This window comes from Sabethes cyaneus, chromosome 2, assembly GCF_943734655.1.
Source record: "Sabethes cyaneus chromosome 2, idSabCyanKW18_F2, whole genome shotgun sequence".
Classification (NCBI taxonomy): domain Eukaryota; kingdom Metazoa; phylum Arthropoda; class Insecta; order Diptera; family Culicidae; genus Sabethes; species Sabethes cyaneus.
In genome coordinates this window covers 139,073,674-139,096,485 of record NC_071354.1, presented here as the reverse complement: position 1 = coordinate 139,096,485, position 22,812 = coordinate 139,073,674, and the positions used below count along the sequence as shown (strand labels likewise).

Below are 22,812 nucleotides of genomic sequence, written 5' to 3'. Positions count from 1 at the left end.
GGTCAGGTATCGATGAGTGCGGAATGAGTTGGCCACGATCCAGAGGAAGAAAAAGTACCATAATGAGGGCAGAGCCGTGAAGAGCTACAAGAGCTATTCCGGGCTAGTGAGACGCACAAGTTCTATGAGAAGATGAACCAAGTTCGTAAAGGATACACAGCGAAGCCTGCTATGTGTGGAGAAGAGGGAAAGAACCTGGTCACAAACGAACGCCGTCGATGGCGTGGTCGACAGGTGGAAATAGTCCTTCGATGGGCTTTTCAATAGCAATAAAACAGAAGGATACGAAACGAAAGTTAATTTAGATGTGCTTACAAATGCTAAAATTTTTTTTGTTTGTTTTATTTGGTCGGCCACCAGCACACCGAAAGGCTATTGGGCCGAAATGCTAAAAGTCTGCCGGCTCCCGATTTCGAAGAGAAATCGGTCCGCCTTAGATTAATAGAGCCGCCAGAAAGGACGAACTTCCGGCAGTGTTCTACGAAAATGGCAAAGAACTAGTAGCAATGACACTTCACAGGATAATTTCAAGGATTTGGAAGGATGAGAAACTCGTAGGAGTGGATGGAACCAGGAGGGCCTTACGGGAGCCAATGCTATAACGGATCAAATTTTCTTTTTCCGACAATTCCTTCAGAAATGTCGGGAGTACAACGTACCCACGCATAAAATTTTCGTGGATTTCAAGATAGCGCACAATACAGTCGATAAGGAGAACGGTTTTCCGGGTAAGCTGACGCTGCTGATCAAAGTTGCTCTGGAGCGAATAATGTGCTACGTGCGTGTATTGGGGGCACTTTCGAGTCACTTCGAATGGCACAGAGGGTGATGGCAAGCATGTTATTCATCATCGTTATTGAAGGTGTGACCCGGCGAGCGCGCATAGAAACGAGAGGAAGGATCTCCGGCAAAAGTAGCCTACCCCTAACCATCGCAGATGACCTCGACATCATTACTAGAAACCTTGGAACGGCAGAGGCAATCTACGCCAGATACGCTAGATTAAAACGGAGGCTATAAATCAATGCGTCGAAAACCAAATATATGGTAGGAAAAGGCTCCAGAAAAAACAACGTTTGCCTCTCACAGATAGTGTCTATTGACGGCGATGAACGAGAAGTGGTTGATGAGTTCGTATATTTGGGACCTCTGGTCACCACCGACAATAATACGAGTGAGAAGATCAAACGACGCATTCAAACTGGAAATCAAGCTTATTTTTTCCTCCACAAAACGCTTTGAACAACGAACATAAGCCGACGTACAAAGCTGACGACATACACATCAACCGGTATGGATCTCTATGGACTTGAAACTTAACTTTGCTCACGAAAGACATGCTAAGCAGCAATTTAAGTTTACGCTACTCTAGTGGTTTTCATGAGGGTATGACATGGGGAAGGCAACTAGGAAAAAAACCCCAGCATAGCTCTAGCCATCCTAAGCCCCTACCTAGCGCCTCCACGTGGCCATACCTGGAAATATTTCAATTTGTATTATTGAGTAGCCAAACTAGGAGGCCAGAGGTCGTGTAGACTAATCTATTTTCAAAGAGCGACATAAGGTGCTATATCCTTGGTCAATTGCAGCCTGGCTTCTAGTCTAAATACCATTAGTTCTTCCCCGACGGTCCGGAGTATCAAGTAACCTTTATTAACAGAGATACTCCCAACGAATGTAAGTAAATCATTACCTATATGGGAAGCGTTTGATACGGGAGGGTCACGCTTTCTCCCTTCTCTTTGCTTTCAAAGAGTTTAATGGAATTAGTTATTATTTCTGGTTCCACTTGATTCCATGGAATTCTCTCTGCGGTGCATGCTGTGCAGTTGGCCGGGCCGTTGACACGACAAATGATTGATTGAAATAATCGTCATTTTCTACGATGCTTTCAAGAATTGGCTGCGTTAGTGTGAGATTAGATTAGATTAGGTTAGCTTCTTTAGTGGTTTTCATGACCAATTCCATAAAACCGCCAATAAAACTATGGGCTCCACTAGAACTTTCTAACTTTCTGAACTGCGTTCTGACCAAATGGCTCTCCCTTCAAAAGGTTTTTAAAACCTGTTTAAGAATCAGGTTATAAGCTCAAGTGGTATTACCATTTTCGCTGCTTGACAGCAACCGCCATAATTTTATAAAGCTTTTCGCTTTATTCGAGAAAACTTTAAAGCATAAAGCTTGCTCTAGTAAAAAGCTTATTTAGCTAGCTAGCTTTGTAATAGCTTTGTAACTAGAAAATATATATCCGTGAGTAGAAAAGTTAAACTTTTTCTGTCAGATCATTCTGAACGAATCGAAAATCGATTATTGTGATTGCAATAAAATATTAGATAGAATAAACAATAAATTTTTAACAGTTTCCGTAGTTGTGCAGCATACACGCATTAAATTTTATCGAGCATTTTGGTATGATAGGTGGATAAAATCAACGCGCTAATTTTGCAAATTTTCAAAAACTAGTTGTTTTAACAACAAATATATATTCAATTAGTCAATCTCAATTTGTAGCCTAATTAATTTTAGTTGCTTCCTGTGACATGAACACTATTTGAACTCTTTCTACAGCTCACACGCATGGTGAATGTTTGTTTGCGGACTGCAAATAGTACTAGAATATGACAATACAGCCACACATAAAAAACTACAAGGTATACAGCCCTAAGGGTTGTACGAAAGGGTGACGTAGGACTATATCAGATCATTAGATCAAAGACTAATGTAAGCTGCTTTTCTGGCATATGTATGTATGTTTATAAGAATCTGTGAGTTCCATTGTTTAAGCCTCCCAGTTGGCTTCGAGGTGTGACGCTGGCCTAATAAGCCAGTCGTCGTACGTTCAAATCTCGATTGCGAGAGGCTGTTAGAGTCAATAGGATCGTAGCAACTGGCTCTGCAATTGTCCTGCACTCTAACAGCTGGCTGCAAAGTCAAGCTTCGATAACGGAATGTAGCACCTAGGCTTTGCTTTTTGCTTTGCTTTGAATGCCTTGTTTAAGTGAATGTTTAAAAGTGCAGAGCGAAATATTCAGCTTCAATTCATCATTGATTGCAATGGTGGTTTTGAAAATACGTCGACGGGGGTTCATAAGTACAACGCCTGCAACCCTTGAGACATAGAGATTTCTTTTAAAAATCACTTGTGTGCATCAAAACATCATAAAAAAATTCATGCCTCCAAAACTCCTTACAACCAAATTTAGTTCCATTTATTATTTATTATTAGTTATGAGAAATTTGTATGGGATCCCCCCTTCCTAAAGAAGGCAAAGGTCCTAATTCACCATAGAAAAATTCCAGCCTGCTAAAACCCCAACAAGCCAAATTTGGTTCCATTTGCTTAATTAGTTGTGGAGTTATGAGGAAATTTGGGTTTCATTTGTATAGGAGCCCCCCCTGTTAAGGGGTTATTGGGGTCTGAGTACACCATAGAAAAAAATCTAGCCTTCTCAAATCCCCACATGCCAAATTTGGTTCCATTTGCTCGATTAGTTCTCGAATTATGAGAAAATTTGTATTTTATTTGTGTGGAAGCCCCCCCTATTAGAAGGGGAAGGGGTCTCAGTACACCATAGAAAAAATCTTACCTCCAAAAACCCTTACACGCCAAATTTGGTTCCTTTTGCTTGATTAGTTTTCGAATTATGAGAAAATTTTATATCATTTGTGTGGGAGCCCCCCCCCCCTCTTAAAGAGGGGAGGGGTCTCAATTCATCATAGAAAAATCAGAGGGGTTGTGTATAAGACACGACCGCGTATATAGGTGACGCAGGACTACGTAAGTCTCTTTGTAGTGATAGTGGCATGTATTCATGCTTGTAATCATTCGATTCTTCATTTATACATGCTATATGCAACATATATACATGCTACATGCGTTGTAAGTTCGCCGAGGTTTAATCGTCTCGCAGTACAGAATTTGCGATCTGTTGGAACAACGAACTTGTGTCATTTTTTCTGGCACACTTCCCTAACACAGACATCAAATTGGACTAGGTTTAATCGCGTTCGTAAGAACTCTGTTGGCGCGAGGGGGATTTGTTACTCTCTCTGGCGTACTTCCCAAGCAAGGACATCAAAATGGTCTAGGTTGAACCGCAGTGTTAAGAAATCTTGTTGAAATGAAGAAACTGTCACTTGTTTTGGCTTACTTCCCAAGCACAGATATCAAATTGGTATAGGTTTAGATCATCGTAAAGAATCTTCCAACCAATCACGAAGCGAGAATTCTGGTAAAACATAGGTTCATTTTTTTCAATTTTTTCATAGTTCAACATCAAGAATCCATACTTTTCTTCATTTGGGTCAATTCTTAGAAGATTTTCCGATCGATTGGTGTAAGAATATTGAAAATCGATCGGAAAACCGCTAAACTATTAGCGCTCAAAACCTTTCATTTTTCGTGACGCTCGCATTTTTCGATTTTTTGGAATGACACCCTATCTCAAAACTTGCCGTAAGACGTAGTTCTACGTCAAAAAATACTGCCTTTTAGAACCCCCACATGCCAAATTTGGTTCCATTTGCTTGATTAGTTCTCGAGTTTTGAGGAAATTCGTGTTTCATTTGTATAGAAGCACCCCCCTCTTACGCCCTCCATAAAATTGCTCTCTTGCCCCGTTCATAAAATTGCTGGTCATTTTATCTATCCAACGACATATAAATTGTTCAGTTTAGTTCAGTAGTTTAGTAGTTATTACTATTTCAAATCTTTCATTCAAACGTTACATTTCTATTTTCGTTTTCACAAAGTGCTACTCAGTCTCAGTATAGTAAACAAAGATGTAATCCTACGTCAATACGTGTTCATTGTTGAAGAATAATATAAACTGGATGCACTACAAAATTTCGATATATAGGCCAAAAATATATTGGATCGTTTAATGGCAGATGGGGCTCGCACCAACGCTCTTTCGGCTGGTATCCGAATGTTTTATTAACTAAACTACTGCCGCACCCTTATATTAGGTAAACTAATATCGAATTTTGTTTATTCTCCCAGCTCTATTATTTCTCGCACACATACTCGCCTCGACGACGATAATTATTTTTTGTATGATTGCTCTTTGGCGGTAGAAATAGCGCCGAGAAGATAAACTACTCGGTCGATACGATAGAAATGTGTGGAATGTGTGATAGAACTGAGAGAATAAAACAAAATTTGATATTAGATTACCTAATATAAGGGTGCGGCAGTAGTTTAATTAGTGTAAAACATTCGGGTACTAACCATTTTAGGCTTGAATTTGGGTTGTACCTACAACACATTGCATGATGTTGTGATTTTCTGATCTAGATTTTCTGGCCCTGCAACCACCAAAAAACGGTTAATAGTAAGAACATCAGTGCCTAATTGCTGTATGTGGCGATTTCAATGAAGGTAACTGAATCCAGTCCGCTGATTCACCAATATTTGCGATTCGCAGGGCCTATGAGAGATGTTGGGTTAGAATCCGATTATAATTGACTCCCATTGGCCATTATAGCTAAGTTCGATCCGCGGATCCCCAGCTTGGGTAAAGCGGATTGTTATACAAACTTAATAAGCGTTGCTTCAATGACCCTCGCTTACCTAATTCTCCGTTCTTTCCTGCCTTGTCTTCTCTGACATACGATAAACACCTATGTTTATTACTTTCTTCTACCGTTCCCTCTAAAAAAGCAAAGCCTAGGTGCTACATTCCGTTATCGAAACTTGACCTTCTATTTTTATACGACAGACTTCGCATCCAGCTATTAGAGTGCAGGACAATTGCAGGGCCAGTGACTATGATCGTATTGGCTCTAACAGCCTCTCCCAGTCAAGATTCGAACATGCGACGACTGGCTGATTAGGCCAGCGTCGTACCTCGAAGCCAACCGGGAGGATCAACCGTTCCCTCTATCGATTGTAAAAAACTATCGTTATAAAATATAATAAACTATGATCATAAACTATGACTGCAATTCAATCATTCTATTTTAAGACCAACGAAATTTTCAGTTTCGCTATTGTCATAATTGTGACCATTGCAACCAACAAATGTTGAATAAACAGACATGCATTTAAATAGCAAATGGAAATTATAGTGAATTACATCGTTTTCTCAATTTATTTCTGTTTATACTCATATAATTGCCATACCCAAAAGTAATCGAAACTAAATCATCATGCTGACATTTAATCATGTACCTGCCGAAATGTCGTTTGCAGAAATCTTCAATGCACTATCTAGACAATCACCGTACATTCAATCGCAATGCAATTTCGCGCTCAGTAATTCCCTCGATTTTACCTGTCAAAACTTACGGGCGTTTGCATTTGGATAAAGTCATTACCTACGAGATGCAGCATGTGTATCGATTTTTGTTGCCCTTTCGATCGTTTTCAATGTGAATTATTCTGTTTCCTAATTTCCTTATTGTTTCGTGATTTCAATTTCCCCGCCGGAGATCTTCCGTATGGGTGAAACTGAACCAATATACAGACCTGGTTCTCATAGCCATGAACCGGATATTGATTTCAGCCGAACATCTGTCCATATTTTGGCGGTAGTTATTAGGTACGGGGTGGATGGAATTTCAACGTTTATGAGTACAGTGAAAATGCTCTTCGAAATAAGTTTGTTGAATTCGTTTGTACAGAACAGAGCTCGATCCACCCTAATCCGACACCGAAATCATATTGGTGCACTGCTAGTATGACAGCGCAAGGTTTGCTGGTGCTTCGTATGGAAACGAGATATTCTACAGAGACTGCGAAAAAACCAATAAAAGTGAGCATCCGGAAAATTAGATGAAAATGGCCGGAACCTATCTTGCAATTTTTGAATTTTATTGACACGGTTGCTGAAAACTGCAGATGAAGTATGGAGAAAAACAGCAAAATATGTGTAAACACATAGAAGATAAAAGATAGCTACAACTAATTTTCATTAACCTTATTATTACTGATTAACAATTCCTTACTATTTTTTCAATATTACATTGGAAGTGCGAATTCGGTCCTTTATCTAAGTTAAAACGTCCTTAATATTAAAATTGTATTACTCTTAATTATTGAGCAATATTATAATGAGTTTGATTTAGATTTTCATCGACTAATGCCTTAAACTTTTCGTCTTCGAATTATTTTGGCCAACCAGAGCAGCCTTGTTTACAACACTGAAATCACCGTGCTTAAAACGTCGAAATTAGTTCCTGCACGATTTATCAGTAGGAGCATTGTCGCCATAAACTTCCACAAGCATTTTATACGCTTTCTTCCAATTAAAGCAGAAAATTAAAACTTCCCGCCAATGCCGTTTAGTTACCACAAACTTCGACATTTCCACAACTGTAAACAAAAAAAACCATGAAACAAGAGGCAATATAAACTGAAGTTTACTGACTGATGTTTAACCTCCCCAAAATCACAGAAATCAGCAGCCCTATGAAACAGTGCTAACAGCCAGAGCCATCTCTTAAAAATGAACACCAAATAATCAACTATGGGATATATTTCTTTGATATTGGATTTACTGAATTGCATTAAAAATTATAGGTTTTGCAGTCGCATGCATCCTATCAGATTATGAAACTACATAGCACTGATGGTGCTGTAGAGACTGTACTCGAAAAAAGCGAGACACATTAATTAGTTTTGTAACTTGTATATTGATGAAATATTAGCTGTAACTAGCAACGAGTGTTAACGTTTACAGAATTTTATCACCATCTGCTGAGTGATTATCAAGATGGCATCGGAGAAAGAGCAGATGTACCAAAAAAAAAATTTTTTCTGTATGGACTCATCACTGCGGCCGTTGTTGATCTATTTTGATATCGTCCGGGTGTTTATTGTATAACCCGCACTGCGTTTCTTTTTGTTAAAATCAATATTGAGTAAGCGATATGCTTACTAAAATATGCGTGCTTGTGTGTACTGGGTTTACCTGTCCTTCGAAGCTTGCTCTACTTTACACATTCGCTCCCACTGCCAGTACTATCCTATATTATAACTGTCCCTGGCGAGGACTCATTGCGTTCCTCTGACAAGTATACTTAAACTATAAGAGTGACTTTTGCACTGTCAAGAGGCTTCATCGCGGTAATACAGCAGTCCCCCGAATAACGCGGTTTCGAATAAGAACGTTTCCAATAAGGACGGTATCGAGTGATTCCATTAACGTGGTCGAACGTCCTTATTGGAGTCTACGTAGCATATGGGAATTGGCTTAAGGAGACACCGAAAGTGGCTAACGTTATTGTGTTAGAGCGACACACACTGTACTGTATATCTCATGTGTTCGTTAAAAACCTAAACATTTATTTGAATGTTGCATTAGTATTGGTGATATATGTCAAATGGCAGAGCTTGCAAACATAAACACAGCTGATCCGCAGCCAACCGCACCGACTACGAACATTCCGAAATATGGTTTATTTTCTTTATCAAGACATTCCGATTCATCTAAGATTTGCAGCAGCAATCCTATTGATCCTATGCATTCAATAGGATGGCTAATTAATCCGTTTGCATCGAAGGCGAGTTTTTGATTGCTGGTCTTCTTCTTCTTCAGCAGCATAGAGCCGGGGTGGCTCGTGCTGTTTCAAGCACTCGTCTCCATTCAACTCGGTCTTGGGCCACTCGTCGCCAATTTCCTAGTCGTCTCAGAAGTCGCAAATCGCTCTCGATTGCAAATCGATTGCTGGTCAGCTGTTGTTTGTTTACATTCTCTAAGCTTATCGATTCGGCAAAAACAGCAAGCTCTTTAGAGGCTCATTGATGTGGCGAAACTTTGAGATCGCGGTGTTGTTTTTTTCGGAAAGCGCTAGTGCAGCGAAATATGTGCCAGCCATCTTTAAGCCATTTTGGGTTTCCTCTTAATTGGTTCCAACATGGAAACACTCGTGATCCTGACCATATAGAACGTTGTTGTCTTCGACAGAGTTGTTTAGTACATCAACGGGTTTTCATTGGATTATAGTACTGCGGAATTGTCTCACTACGTGGCGCTAGCGTATATGTAACACTCTTATACAGGCTATATCTTGCGCTGCTGACTACCTAGAAAGTTGCGGTCTTCGGGAAGGTTGCTCAAATGACAGCCACCTTCAAGATGGCATGAAAAATAGCGTAGAACTGACTCACTACGTGATGCTAGTGTCTATGTGATTTGTTTATACATGCTGTGTCTTGCGCTACTGACTATCTAGAAAGTTGCGTTCTTCGGGAAGGTTACTCAAATGACTGCCATCTTCAAGATAGCATGAAAAATAGCGCAGAACTGACTCACTACGTGGCGCAAGTGTCTATGTGATTTGTTTATACAGGCTGTATCTTGCGCTACTGACTATCTAGAAAGTTGCGTTCTTCGGGAAGGTTACTCAAATGACTGCCGTCTTCAAGATGGCATGGAAAATAGCACAGAACTGACTCACTACGTGGCGCTAGTGCATGTGTAATATTCTTATTCAAGCTGTATCTTGCGCTGCTGACTATCTAGAAGGTTGCGGTCGTCAGGAAGGTTACTCAAATGACTGACACCTTCAAGGTGGTATGTAAAATAGCGCATAACTCACTAGCGGCGCGTATGTGTAGTATTCTTATACAGGTTGTGTCTTGCGATGCTGAACGCTCGACGCTCAATTTTATTCTCTAGCAACATTTACTGCCTGCAAAAAAATCTATCGTGCTAATTCACCAACTATTAATGCTACTTTCTAAATGGCCAGAGAAATCCCACCAATTCACTTATTCAATTAGTCTCAGTCACGGTAATACATTTCCAGCTACTTTCTGAACATTCTTAATGATTCATGAACGATTATATTTTCATTTTTATCACTATTTTTTTAATCGAAACTTGGAACAACTTAACAGGCATTTTTGGTCACACAGCATTAATAATGTGAAGTCAACGGCATATGTAATGTTACTTTTAGTAATTCAGCTCTCTCGTGTTGCGGTTTATTTTTCAGGTTCATTGCAAGTTAAATGCGAGTGCGAGTGAAAAAATTCTAAGGAATTTCATCGACTGCCAACGTTGTATTTTGCAGAGAATTTTTGTAAGCAACCAGCATTGTGTTAAATAATGAGCAAATTATTAGCTAATTTTCCAACTAGTTAAATAACCACTGTCACTTAAACAACCTTACCGAAGAAAGCAACTTCTTGTACATTACCAAAAGCATGAGTTATGGCAAACACAAAAAAATCACAAATACACTAGCGCCGTCCATTGAGTCAATTCTGCATTATTTTCTGTATCATCTTGAAGGTGACAGCCATTTGAGTAACCTTTCCGAAGACCGCAACTTTCTAGATAGTCAGCAACGCAAGATACAGCCTATACAAAATTATTACATTTACGCTAGCCCCAAGTAGTGAGGCAATTCCGAAATACTACAATCCAACGAAAAGCCCTCGATCTGCTGAACAACTTTGTCAAAGACACCAACTTTCTATACGGTCAATATCACGAGTTATTCCATGGTGGAACCAATTAAGTCAATTCCCATATGCTACGTAGACTCCATTAACATGGTTTCCATTAACGCGGTCCCTATTAGCGTCCTTATTGGGGGGATTACTGTATAGCATTCAGCATGAAGAAAGGGTAATGAGGGACCTGAGAATTAACCCATGTTAAGGTGATATTAGTCGTCATCGATTTTGAAAATTTCAAAAGCAGTTTTTGTGTTTGAAACAAAAAGTTTTTTCATGAAAATATATTCGCTGGGTTCAGATTGGGAAGAAGAATGCAGTATTTACATTTTTATTAATAGACCCCCACTTTTGGATCCAAAAACTGCTTCCGAAATTGGGCTCTCCGACGAAAAGTTAATGATTGTTAGTTTCCAGTTAAGTCACTCGACATCAAATTACCTGATACTACTAGGATTCGAACCTACGACCACTCGCTTATCAAAGCAGACTCGGTAGCTTTGCGGCAACAGAGCCCCTCAAAAAATCATTTGCACTGTCGTGAAAATTCAAATGCGTCCCACAGATAAAACACCTGGAAATGTATCAATTGATGGTGTCCCGGGTGGTGAAGTCAGTCAAGGTGACCCGGCCGACCTAGCTACCCAGAAGATACCTTCAATGTCTGGAAGGCATCGGATCGAAACGAAAAATTAAACAAGATGGCTAAGACCCATGCCAAAAATCTGTACCGAGAGTGGCTGACGAAACCGAGGTGCGTCGTGAAGGATGACGACACTTACAAGAGGGACACAAAGCAATTGCCGAGACAGGAGTTTTACGTTGTCACACATATGCACAAATTCGCTAAAAAGCTCTTGGTCTGGCTAGCCGTTTGCCGTCAGCAAGATGAGCAAGCCATACGTCACGACGGATACCATCAACGAGCAAATCTATCGGGACGAGGGCCTCTAGAAGCCCTTCCTGTGGACTCACGGAGGCAAGGCGCTGAACAGAACAAAAAAAAATGTTCTAATTACGTTGATTAGTTTCCTAAAAAATGATACATAAAGTTTGAAAATAGTGTTTTTAGATTGTGTGTGATTGTTTTCCACCCACTTCCCGTGGTCGAGTCGAAACATTACAAAATTAGTAGTCAGCCATGTCCTCCTAATTGCAAAAGGACGTGCAGATGAAAGAGTTGGTTAAACTATCAAAATCGGTATCGAGGATTCGAAATTTTCAAGCAAACCGATGATAGAGAAAAGTTGTCCCTATTTCCAATAGAAATCAAAATTGAATTAATTTGGACCACTTTTGCCATGATGATCTAGGATTGAAAAATAGACATAGTTGTAAGCGTGGGTAATCATAAGAGCAGTAGTTGTTTGCGTCATTGTTGAAGCGGGATATATGAAATTATGATGTAATGCGTTTATGAGATAAATGGCTTAATAAAAATATCATAAATTGTACTTACAGAATGTCCAACGGCACCGAAACAAAACAATCTTTTAATTGGTCACCGCGTCGTTTTGTGGGCATCGGTATGATCTGTGGCAATTTAATCCTAATTCTTCTGTTCTTCTAGGTTCCATTGGACGCGTGAGTGCATCCCGGACAACCAACTGTAGCGCGGAACTGCCTGGAGGTGGCGAGATGCAATTTTACGTTTGATTCTTTTATTCACCTATATCTTCAAATATTTCATTGACACAATACAAATTCACTCATACGATTTGATTAGCACTCTAATATGTAAACTTCTCTTGCGCATCTCACAGACTTTGTATAAGGACGATACTTCAACTGGCACTTTTTATTTGATAAAACATTTACTTCATCCCTCACTTTGCAATCAGTCTCACAAACAGCCCCGTAATCACTATTAAAGCCACATAATTTGATATGTATCCGGATGCAAATCTTTTGTAAAGATTTATTTGAAGCTTATTTTTCTATTTTAAAGCCAAACATTTCTTCTATCCACTTCTCACACAAAAAATAAGAACAAACTACTGCAGCACTTTGCTAAATGAGGCATTCGATTTGATATGTATTTTTACCATCGGCGATATTCACGTCAACCTAAAACAAAATAAAAAGCAAATATTAGCTAAGAAATGTAAAAGTTTCTCCAATTTGCAGTATTGTTAAAACCCTTGCAGTTGATAACCATAATATTACAAAATTTTGCATATATTTATTGGAATTCGAAATAACCTGAACGCTTTTTTGTATATTATTTTGAAAGCATAACATAATGATTTACATAATTGAATAACAAATTGGTTTCATTGCGTTACTCTATTGTTTATATTCAAATCTCTGTACTGAATTTAAATTTCGTTGGATTTAAATTATCAGAATATGCTTGAAAATATGCTGAATAGTTTTTAAGGACAAGGCATTTTTTCTGATGTTTGCTATATCGATGGATCTCCAGTAATTTCTTTAAAAATTGTTATAGTCAATTAGAAAGTGAGAAGCTCCATTGAATTCTACCGCACCAAATATGAAAGAATTAGAAGTTGAAGATCAAGAAATCAAAAATCAAGCATTGAGTTCAGATTCCAAGCACTTGGTTCATAAACTGCTATCGGTATAAATGTAACGTTACATTCCTTTCGATGGTAATCCAAATCACCTCATTAATTACATCAACAAAAAAGAAAACTGGCTATTTGAATTAGCATAACGGGCGTGGTAAACGTTAGCTCTGCACGTGCATAGTGATGATGTTAGTATTGAAATGACGCAAATTTTCCTATGCAAGCAGGGGTAAAGGTATTTCTAGCCAGCAGAGTAAGGAAAAGGTGTGTCCCTTAGCAAATGGATTGCGAGTTGTAACCGTTGGGGGGTACATTTATTTTCTCGATTATACCCCACAGGTCGACCCTGTTGGCAAAGTTGGCAAAGCATTATTTCCCGCGAAATCGTCCTGTAAAGGCTGGAATCTGAAGTAAACCTCTCTAATTTGGATTAAAGTTTACCTACGTGTTTGATAAAAACAAACATGCACCTTCCACAAATATTGGCACCATTTTGATTCAAGACCATATTTATTTCCATGGGTATTAAGCCTGAAAAATCATATCTCGAAGACTATCGATTGCACCAAAATTATGTCTAAGAATGAGCTGTGAAAATTGATTTGAAAACATGTAAAAAATATACATTAAAAAAATTCTTTCTTTAGCTGTAAATAGTTTTACGCATCTAATAAGCTCCGCATATATACCTTTACATACCCACACTTTTTTTGCATGGTTTAACATACTTACTTACTCAGGTGGCTTGCCGTCCTAAGACAAAGCCTGGTTTAACATACGGTGCTTAAATGTTTAAGTTCAAATAACTTTTGAATGAATCGTCCGATTTTCAATAAGTTGGTTTTGCATGTAAACGGTAATTTTCAAATAATAATGAATTCTAGGATGTTTGTTATTTAATAAATGCAATAAGTCCGATCAATATGAAATTTAATAGCGATCTATGAGGCAACTAGACCTTTCATTTAATACCAAGATCATCAAAATCGGTTCAACCATCTCCGAGAAAAGTGGGTACACACACACACACACACACACACACACACACACACACACACACACACACACACACACACACACGCGGCTCGAAGGACCTTCTCTCCATTTTCGGTTTTCCAAGTGATTCCTATACTGCCCATAAATGCATAACAGTCCCATCTGACTTTTCACCACTTTTGAGATAAACCTGGGAATCATCTTTAAATTAACTATTCTTTCAATATTTCAAACAAAAAAGTTATGTTTGTTCCCAAGATGTTGAAAAAAATATCAAACTATGTCAGTCCCATATTACAAATAAACGCATAACAGTCACAGTAGTAAAAATATATCAATAAGCATCTGTTTTTGGGAAATGCCTGGACCGATTCACCTGTAGCAACTACCAAACGATTTTATGGCCTAAAAGAACACTATTGAGGAGAATTTGGATCGGATGTACGATTCCGAAGTTACAGTGGGAACAAGTTCCGGAATATATGGGACTTGAACATAGAAGCACCTTGAATCACAACAAACCCATCATGTGACACCTATAAATACACGGGCTTGCAAATCTAAACTATTGGTAGTCGTATAAAGTGTTCAAGACGCCATTGGCCACATCTAAACATGTCCGTGAATGTTCCGGAATCCTCCACGGGGATCAGTTTCTGAATTTAACTAAAATACAACATGTGACATCTCTAAGTCGGTACTCGAAAGTACTAGTTTGAAATAGTTCATTTGTTGTCACATATAGTGTCCAGGTTCACATTGGTCATACTCGGTTACGTTCTGGGAGTGTTCCGGACACACAGGAAAGCGACCAGCTTCTGAGTCAAACAAACCCCATCATGCGACCTCACTATAAACTCAAGATAACAAATTACAATAAAAAGGAGAAAAGGTCAGGAAGAGATTTGAGCCAAAAAGGACATTTTGAACAATTGAATTGAACGAGTACGTGAATTATCAAAACAACGACACGTGGTCTTGAAAATACTGCCGAGTCACCGACAATGCAAGGATCAAGGCATGCTGTGCCCTGTGCCAGTGACTGTTATGCGTTTATTCTTGCTTATTCAAGCCCAAATAAACGCGTATCAGTAACTTCGGCAGTTTTTCTAAGTTTTGGAACAAATTTTAGGTCACTTGTGAACAAATTGCTTGTAAAAGTATTCTGTTATGTACATTCAATTGATTTTATGACGATTTGGACGATTTGTTTTCAAAATCGATTCAAAATTAAAGAAAAACAACAGCGTTTTTCGTAGTTGCACTTTTTTGCAGATGTGACTGTCTTCCATTTACGGGCAGTATACCATTATACTATATATTTATATAGCAGAAAGGCATAAATATACTTTTTATACGACAATATCAAAGAAAGTTTGGTAAAGTTTCAATTCATTTGAAAGGCACATAGTTTGGCTCTACATCCAGGCGGAATCATTAGTTTTTCTAAGTTCCTTCAGTGCTCAAGTGTTCTTTTAAAATTGTCAGTGCTCTTTACTAACAATATTTGTTTTTTTGGTGTCAATACAAAAAATATCGTGTTTTTGGATCCAAACCGGAAATTAATGCGGGAAAATTCCATTGTTGTTTCGGTTCATTTTTTGTTTGATGCTCTCTAGAATTTTTATGTAAAAATGTTCTTCTGCCGATTATTACTGATTTGTGTAACTATTTTCCTTTTTTTAAGCAATTCTGAAAACTATCACCTTTCCACATTTAGCAAATATATTTCCTTAGAGGCCATTCAGATACCACTTGGACACAAAAATGCCAATTTTCAACACCCCCCTCCCCCTCCGTGGACAAACGTGGACATCGACTCAACCCCCACCCCCTCCATTGTTTGTCCACGTGGACATTTTTTTTTTATCTGAAATTCTGTGCTCAATTCTGTTTTCATTTGCGTTATTCTGTAATATAAAAAAAATTTAGAAAAAAGCTTACGTAAATGCAAGCTAAACTAGGCATGTTATCTAGATCTAGTTCTTCTATCCATGCTGATCTTGTCCACTGCAAATAAATGATGGACTACAGGAAAGCCTGTTCCAGCTTAATCTTCGCTTGAAGATTCATCTGCTTCAACCCCTGTTCAACCAGAGTACCTTAGCTTGGTCGCTGACTTTAACACATCACAAGACCTCTCCGTTGTGGTTCGTGAAATTTTAGGAAGACGAGTTATTTTTCAAATACGTTGTCAATGGATTTTCTTTTTCGTGACGAGCTGCATTTGATTGTAAGGCAAAATACAATACATGTCGTGACCTAATTTTAATTAATTCAAAAGGCACAAATGAAAGTTCTATTTATTGCAAAAAATGTCGCTTATCCACGTGGACATTTTCTATACCCCCTCCCCCTTCAGTGGACAAGCGTGGACATTCACGTACCCCCCACTCCTCTCTAAGCTGTCCATGTGGTATATGGATGACCCTTTATACGACTGACTATAATACAGGAATCCCCCCAAAAAGGCTATTAACCAATAAAGTTCATTTTTGACAACTGAATAGGTTATACCAAATACTAACACCAAAAATCAACTTTATTGATTAATGGACAACTAAGAAATCGTTGTGGGCGTACACCACCACTTACCACCTTATTCGGGGGACTGCTGTAAATGCAAAAGGGAAGAGACTAGCCTTTCAGTTGGTTTCCAGGCATGACACTACTCCAACAAGCTAGACGTCGTACGTTCGAATCTCGGCTGAGAGAGGCTATTAGACTCGATAGCAATACCACTAGTCCCGCAATTGTCATGTGCTCTAACAGTTTGCTGTGAAGTTTACAATGGTAACAATAAATTATTTTGTAAAAGATTAAGATTTTACATTTATTTAGGGAGTTTAAAAGTGATATAAACATTTCGTACCGCTAAAGTATAAGCATAAGCAGCATAAGCATAGGATACCGCCCGTGTGCTGCTACACAGTTATTGACCAGAACCAATGAAAATTGCAATATATAAATATTTTCAAAATGTCTTCACGCATCACAAGGCTAGGTTACAAAAGTTTTGTAAAATTTGTGATATATCCATTGCTTCTACAGTCTACATTTGGAAAAAGATTTTTTTCATTTTGTTGCTCTTTTCTAAAAAACCATCATCCACATAACAAACATCTGGTATCCAGTACCATACAACAACCGTTTACCTTTTCCGTTCACGATAACGTCGATGCTTTCCATCGAGTTTGTCTCCATAATTCACACACTTCCTGATCCTGGTTTCAAATAGCCATACATATTAGCAGCTGCGACGTTGGGAGAAAGAGCGCGAAAGCTCATTCATTCGTAGCTGAGCGGAGAGAAACGATGACGTATGCGGGTTGTAGTACTATCAGCCGGGTTTCCTCCTGTTCACTCATACTGACGCGTCAGATTATGTTCACTACACGTTTTACGCGTCCAATGCAAACACCCGCGTCGAGTACAAAAGGTGTCATCGTTACCATCCGGTGGGGGTGGACTGTGGGCATCAATGCCCCTCTGCCGCTACATATTTTCATTGTTCAGTGAGCTGGGTAAAGATTACATTTTAGCTATTTTTATGTGTAACATTTTAGCCTTGTGCTTGTTCGTGCAACTGCAGTACGTTTACTATTAAAATCACAATTTAATACGATACTTCTGTGTCACTAGTGGGACCAGAAATGCTTTTGTTATAATTTATTATTTCAATTGCTTTCGAGATCATCTGTATAACAAAATATAAAGAAGATTTTGTAAAGCGTTTTATGAATTTATTTTTATTTAATTTTTTTATTTCATTCTACGTGGAACTTCGTTGGTACTTTCAAGGAAAAGAGAAAATTAAAAGGTGGATAGCTTAAATAAAGAAAGCGCTTCCTATACGGAGATTGTTTTAGCTTTCAATATAACTATTGCTATGCTGTAACGAATCAAACAAATCATGCGAATAGTCGAATTGTATACATTGTCTTATTAAGATCATTTTACTTCCAAATTGTTGTAGTTTCTCGACATAGAAATTTTATTCAGCTGTCCTATAAAACAACTTATAAAAACAGCCAGAGCCATCTTTTAAAAATGGACCGACCCAATTTGCACATCCAATAGGCATTCTATGAAATTCGATAAAAAATCTGGAGTTGGTATGTTTTCGGTAATCATGACTCATTAAATATGAACATTCAGCAAACATATGAAGCAAGCGAGTAAGTACCTTGTGAATCTGTGGTCGAATATTTCTCATAATTCTTTTTCATTAACTCCTATCAGAATGGTAGACAAATATGCAAATATTTTGTAATTTATTTAAAACTTAGCCTTTGATTGGTTAATATAGGATTTCTTTGTAGATATTTTGTTTTCCTAAAATATGATAAATATATGTTGATGTCTGATAGGAAACACACACAAAAGTCAATAGAAATATTATGGCACAGCTCGTGATGTGATGACACTTTTAACTAAACATGACTACGAATTGTTACGGCTTCATATTAGCGATGATCCAATCCATGTAATATGCTACATTGGTATAAATAGATGGAACCAATCCACACTGTGCGCCCAATGAAGTTATACCAAACTGTACGAATCGCACGCCATAGAGTTTGGCACCATACCCCAACGGACCACCGCTATCACCAGCACAAGCGTCGCCTTTTTCTCCTCCTGCGCACAGTTGTTTCTCGGACATATTGAAGCTTCCTCTACCCTTCAACCAGGCCTGGCATTCGGAATTGTTGGCCAAAAAAACTGTTTCCTTCATCAAACTAAGACCTTCTTGACCCCAGCCAGTGATGATATACCGAGGAGGACGATAGTCCCTGAGTTCCGGCGTGTGCGGTAGGCAAATTGGTTGAACATGATCTATAGATGCAATAATACATATTTATATATTGTGAATATATTCTAGAAAGGAAATTATACTGATTTACTTTAACATCGCCAATACCTATAATAATTATTGAATCCATCGAAGATTTGTTCTACTGTTTTGCAGCAATTAATTTGTGAAATATAAAAAATATGTTATCATTCAGTTTGCACATAATATGTTAACAAATTCAAAATGTATTAAAATTTCGTAGCAAGAGAATGCTCAGATACAATCAAACAATAGAACAAATGATCCACATAGCTCAAGATTGACGTTAGTTAAGTTTTCATCCGATACCTTCATACTTAACATCTTCACTCAAGCGTACAAGCGCAATGTCATCGGAACGTTTTCGGAACGAGTAACCTGGATGCGTTGTGATACACTCAATGTTATAATCTCGAACAGGGGGAGCGCAATCCTTATTCAACTCGTTGCAATCCCTTTCCTGTCCGATTGTATGTTCTCCTAGGCGCACTTTATTGCTAGAATAAGTAACCATTATTTCAAATCGGTTGTTAATCAAAGTGGTAATTTACGGTAGGGGATTTCGAAAGCAGTGAGCTACTGTAAGGATGTAACGCCTGTTGATTAACGTTCCCGGGCAAAGAAATTCGTCGTCGTTTACCAACATAATTGCCATCCAAGGAAATTCAAATACTTTAGTTTTAACACCACCTACGATGCGGTTTGGAACATACACGCCACAGTGTCGAGGTAGCAGTTCGGAATATGTTTTCGCTGGATCGGGTTCTACCGCTTTGCAAATCTTAACTTCGTTGTTGCCTATAATATGATAAAAACCGCGTTTTTCATAAAAGCCAGGTTGCAAGCGATTTACCATGAAACTTACGCTGAAACTGCATCCCTGTGATTTCACTAATCCATGATAAATAATGGTGCACCTTGGTGAACGCTCCATAACCCTTCGTAAAACAGCGATTGGATCCGTCGGATCGAATTTGGGAGAATGCTACTATGCCACCCAGAAACCACGTATTGGCTCTTTTGAAAACCAATCCTCCTCCACTGTCGCCATTGCAGACTGCTGTTCCGTTTGTATACCCAGCGCAGAAAAGACCCTCGTGCAGGGTTTGACCAAAGAGAACTCGGTCTGTTTTTAGGCACGTCACTGGATCCACTACAGGAATGTCAGCTTTTTTCAAAACTGGTGATACTTCGTCGCTTTCCGTCAACCCCCATCCAACTACAGTGCCATACTCGCCGGTAGCATTTGGTTCAAGATTCATACACGCTGGTTGTACGTATGTGTTGAAGCGTATAAGAGTACTAAGCTCAAGTAATGCAATGTCATCTATTAGTCGAGTAAAGTTTTCAAATTTATAAATCTTTCCCACTTCATGTTGTTGCACAAATATCGGATTCACCACATCTAGATCGTGAATCCCCAGTCGAACGAAAATACGATTCGGTGCAAGCTGAAAACTGTTCGCCACATTCATAACACAATGGGCTGCAGTCAAGATATATTGTTCGCTGATAATAGTTCCACCGCAGGCGTAATCAACCGAACGTCCTTTGCGATGATAGATGGCTGCATGCCAGGGCCAGTCTCCTGGAGCGGTATCCTGTCCATTCACTATCAATTCATTACCCTCTATCATAGGGATTCCACACTGTAGTAAACTTTTTCGATCGCAAAAAACAGCAGCCAATACCATAGAAATGATAATTATTTTTGCTAACATAGTTATTTTCGGCATTCGACTTCAGCAATTGTACTATGAAACATTTCTTATCATCAATGAACCGATTATATTGAGAAACAGACTGTAACTGAAGAAGCTCAGCAAACATCGAAAAGAATGCTTGTGTTAGTAGCATGCTCTTGGTGTCAGGTTTGACTGCTGATCCGAGAGGTTCGTACAAAACAAACCGGTTAATAATATACCATTCGCTACATGTTTTGTTTACAGTTGTTTAATTTCTTTAGGTTTCCTACCTTATGCATTCAACATACGGAACAAAGACTATTGCAATGCCATCGTTATAAGAATTCGAATTAAATATATTTCCGGGTCAAAAAATTAAAAAAATGGATTGATTCGAGAACAGTATGAATTCAATTTTGTCAACAAATATAAAAATTTAATGTAGAAATTGGTCTAATTTTGCGAGAAAGATTTGTGTATAGAACTAATAGAACACTCTGCTGGGTATGAAATGGGGAAGGCAACTAACAGATAGCGTCAAACACAGCTCTGGCCGTCCCAAGTTTTTCCTTAGCGCCTCCATGTGACCGTAGCCGGTAACACTGCAATTTAGAATTAAGTAGTACTACTATTGCTAGAACTAATAGAACACTCTGTTTGTCTTTAAAAGAGCCCAGTAGAATGTTTTGAAAACCGGAGATTTACGCATCTATCGGCAAAATAAGGTGCTTGGGAAATAAACCTAAGGCACGGGAGGATATTTCCAGCCCATTAAGCTATTGCATTTATTTTTTCGGCCCATGGCCTAGATCTAGTGGAAGAACAGGTGGTTTTGACGTTCTTTTAATAAAAAATGGCGAAAGAAAAGGCAAATAGGCTGAATTTAAAAGCATGCTTGAAATACCCTCCCTAATAGCAACGAATGAATTTCGTCAGATTAGTATATTTGTTACTCTGTTGACAGTTCAAGCGTGTAGGGTGCTATATCTCTGCATATTAGCGTTAGGGTAGACGTTCCATTAGTCGCGTAGCTAAGCACAATGTAATATTTTTTTCTTGCTTGTTGAGGTATATGCTTCAATTAATGCTTGTGGTTGTGAGATATAAATTTATCAAACACAAGGTATTTGTTCTAAGGCAAGACAATTACATTCGTTGTACGAGAAGCTTTATGAAGAAAAAAATGCATTTTTCGATTCAATTATATTGCACCAATAGTTGCGCTAATATTCCGCGAATTAAGCTGGTGTTCCTTTAAAGGGACATAAACGACTAAAATTTTTGAAAAAATCATAATTTTTTTAGTTCAGTTTTTGATTCTGCAGTCTTTTCTGCTTATTTTGATATTAAATTTATTATGATCCGACCACGGGAAGTGGCCGAAAAACGATCATGCGCATAAGCATTTCAGTGCGGCGTGGAACAACTTCAACGGAATAAAACGCCGCTCCTGGAAAACCACGATTTTCAAACTTTTTGTACCTTTTTCTCAGAAACTACACCACCTATTGGAATAAAGTTTTTTTTTGTTTTGTTGGTAGTAGCTTGGCAAAGACTTTTATAACTTTTGAGTATCGTAAACAAAACACAGCTTGAGAAAAAAGAGAAAGCATACAAAATTTTATTTTTTCAGGCATCTTTTCTTCTTTTTCGTTATATAATTATATAGCCGGTGCTTACACATAATGAGTATCGTTTCGTATGGCAATTTAGTATCGTTTGTTTTTCTGCCTTGCTCGTCGCATTTTTCCAACCGCGCTTGTTTTTAAAGGTCATTTAAAAATTCACTTGGGTATACTTAGCAATGACGCGTTTACAAATCGGAACTTATCTTGAAGTATTATAAACTTGGTATCTCGTGCATTCGAGTCGTGAAATCGGTTACGTAGGAACAGCGCGCGTAATTTCCGCGTAATTGTGTACAGCTCCCTGATAAAGTAATCAGGGTGTTTACCCAAGCAGCACTTGCAAGATCTTTCATGTTGCTATAAAATCTTGTTCAAATTGTAAAAAACTTTGCAGGTTACAGTATTGAAATACATAGCATATGAGCAGCTTTATGTTATTAAGACGGTGGAATCAAGTTGCCCTAAACTTATCCTAGGTGCCAATATATATTAATGTATAGTAACATGAAACTTCATCGCAACATCGCATTGTTATAATGTCACTGGTAAACAATAATGTAACATGATATATCATGTTGATTCAAACATATTTTTAAATTAAATGTAACCAAACGAATACAATAAGTGTAACATCCCATTGCGCCATATTTTATATCCCAAGTAACAATTTGGGTTTTATTACATTCTTATGATGGCATTTAATACCAAACTTGGTCTTGAAAACCGT

At 38.3% G+C, this 22,812-nt stretch overlaps 2 protein-coding genes across 2 annotated transcripts in view; both read right to left on the bottom strand.

Moving 5' to 3' along the window:
- Nucleotides 1–11,932, bottom strand: part of LOC128737149 (heparan sulfate glucosamine 3-O-sulfotransferase 5) — a 29,471-nt gene extending 17,539 nt beyond the window's left edge. The window contains exon 1 of the mRNA XM_053831714.1: nt 11,868–11,932. Within this exon, the coding sequence (XP_053687689.1) occupies nt 11,868–11,932 (65 nt within the window). The remainder of the gene's footprint in view (nt 1–11,867) is intronic.
- A 6,341-nt stretch (nt 11,933–18,273) lies between these two features.
- On the bottom strand, nt 18,274–20,530 carry LOC128736930 (transmembrane protease serine 9-like). The gene is made up of 4 exons (XM_053831442.1): nt 19,638–20,530; nt 19,324–19,570; nt 19,082–19,269; nt 18,274–18,774 (listed from the first exon to the last, which is right to left on the bottom strand). Exons 1-4 carry the CDS (start codon nt 20,506–20,508, stop codon nt 18,389–18,391), a joined length of 1,692 nt encoding a protein of 563 aa, XP_053687417.1. The 5' UTR covers nt 20,509–20,530; the 3' UTR covers nt 18,274–18,388.
- Between the last annotated feature and the right edge of the window lie 2,282 nt (nt 20,531–22,812).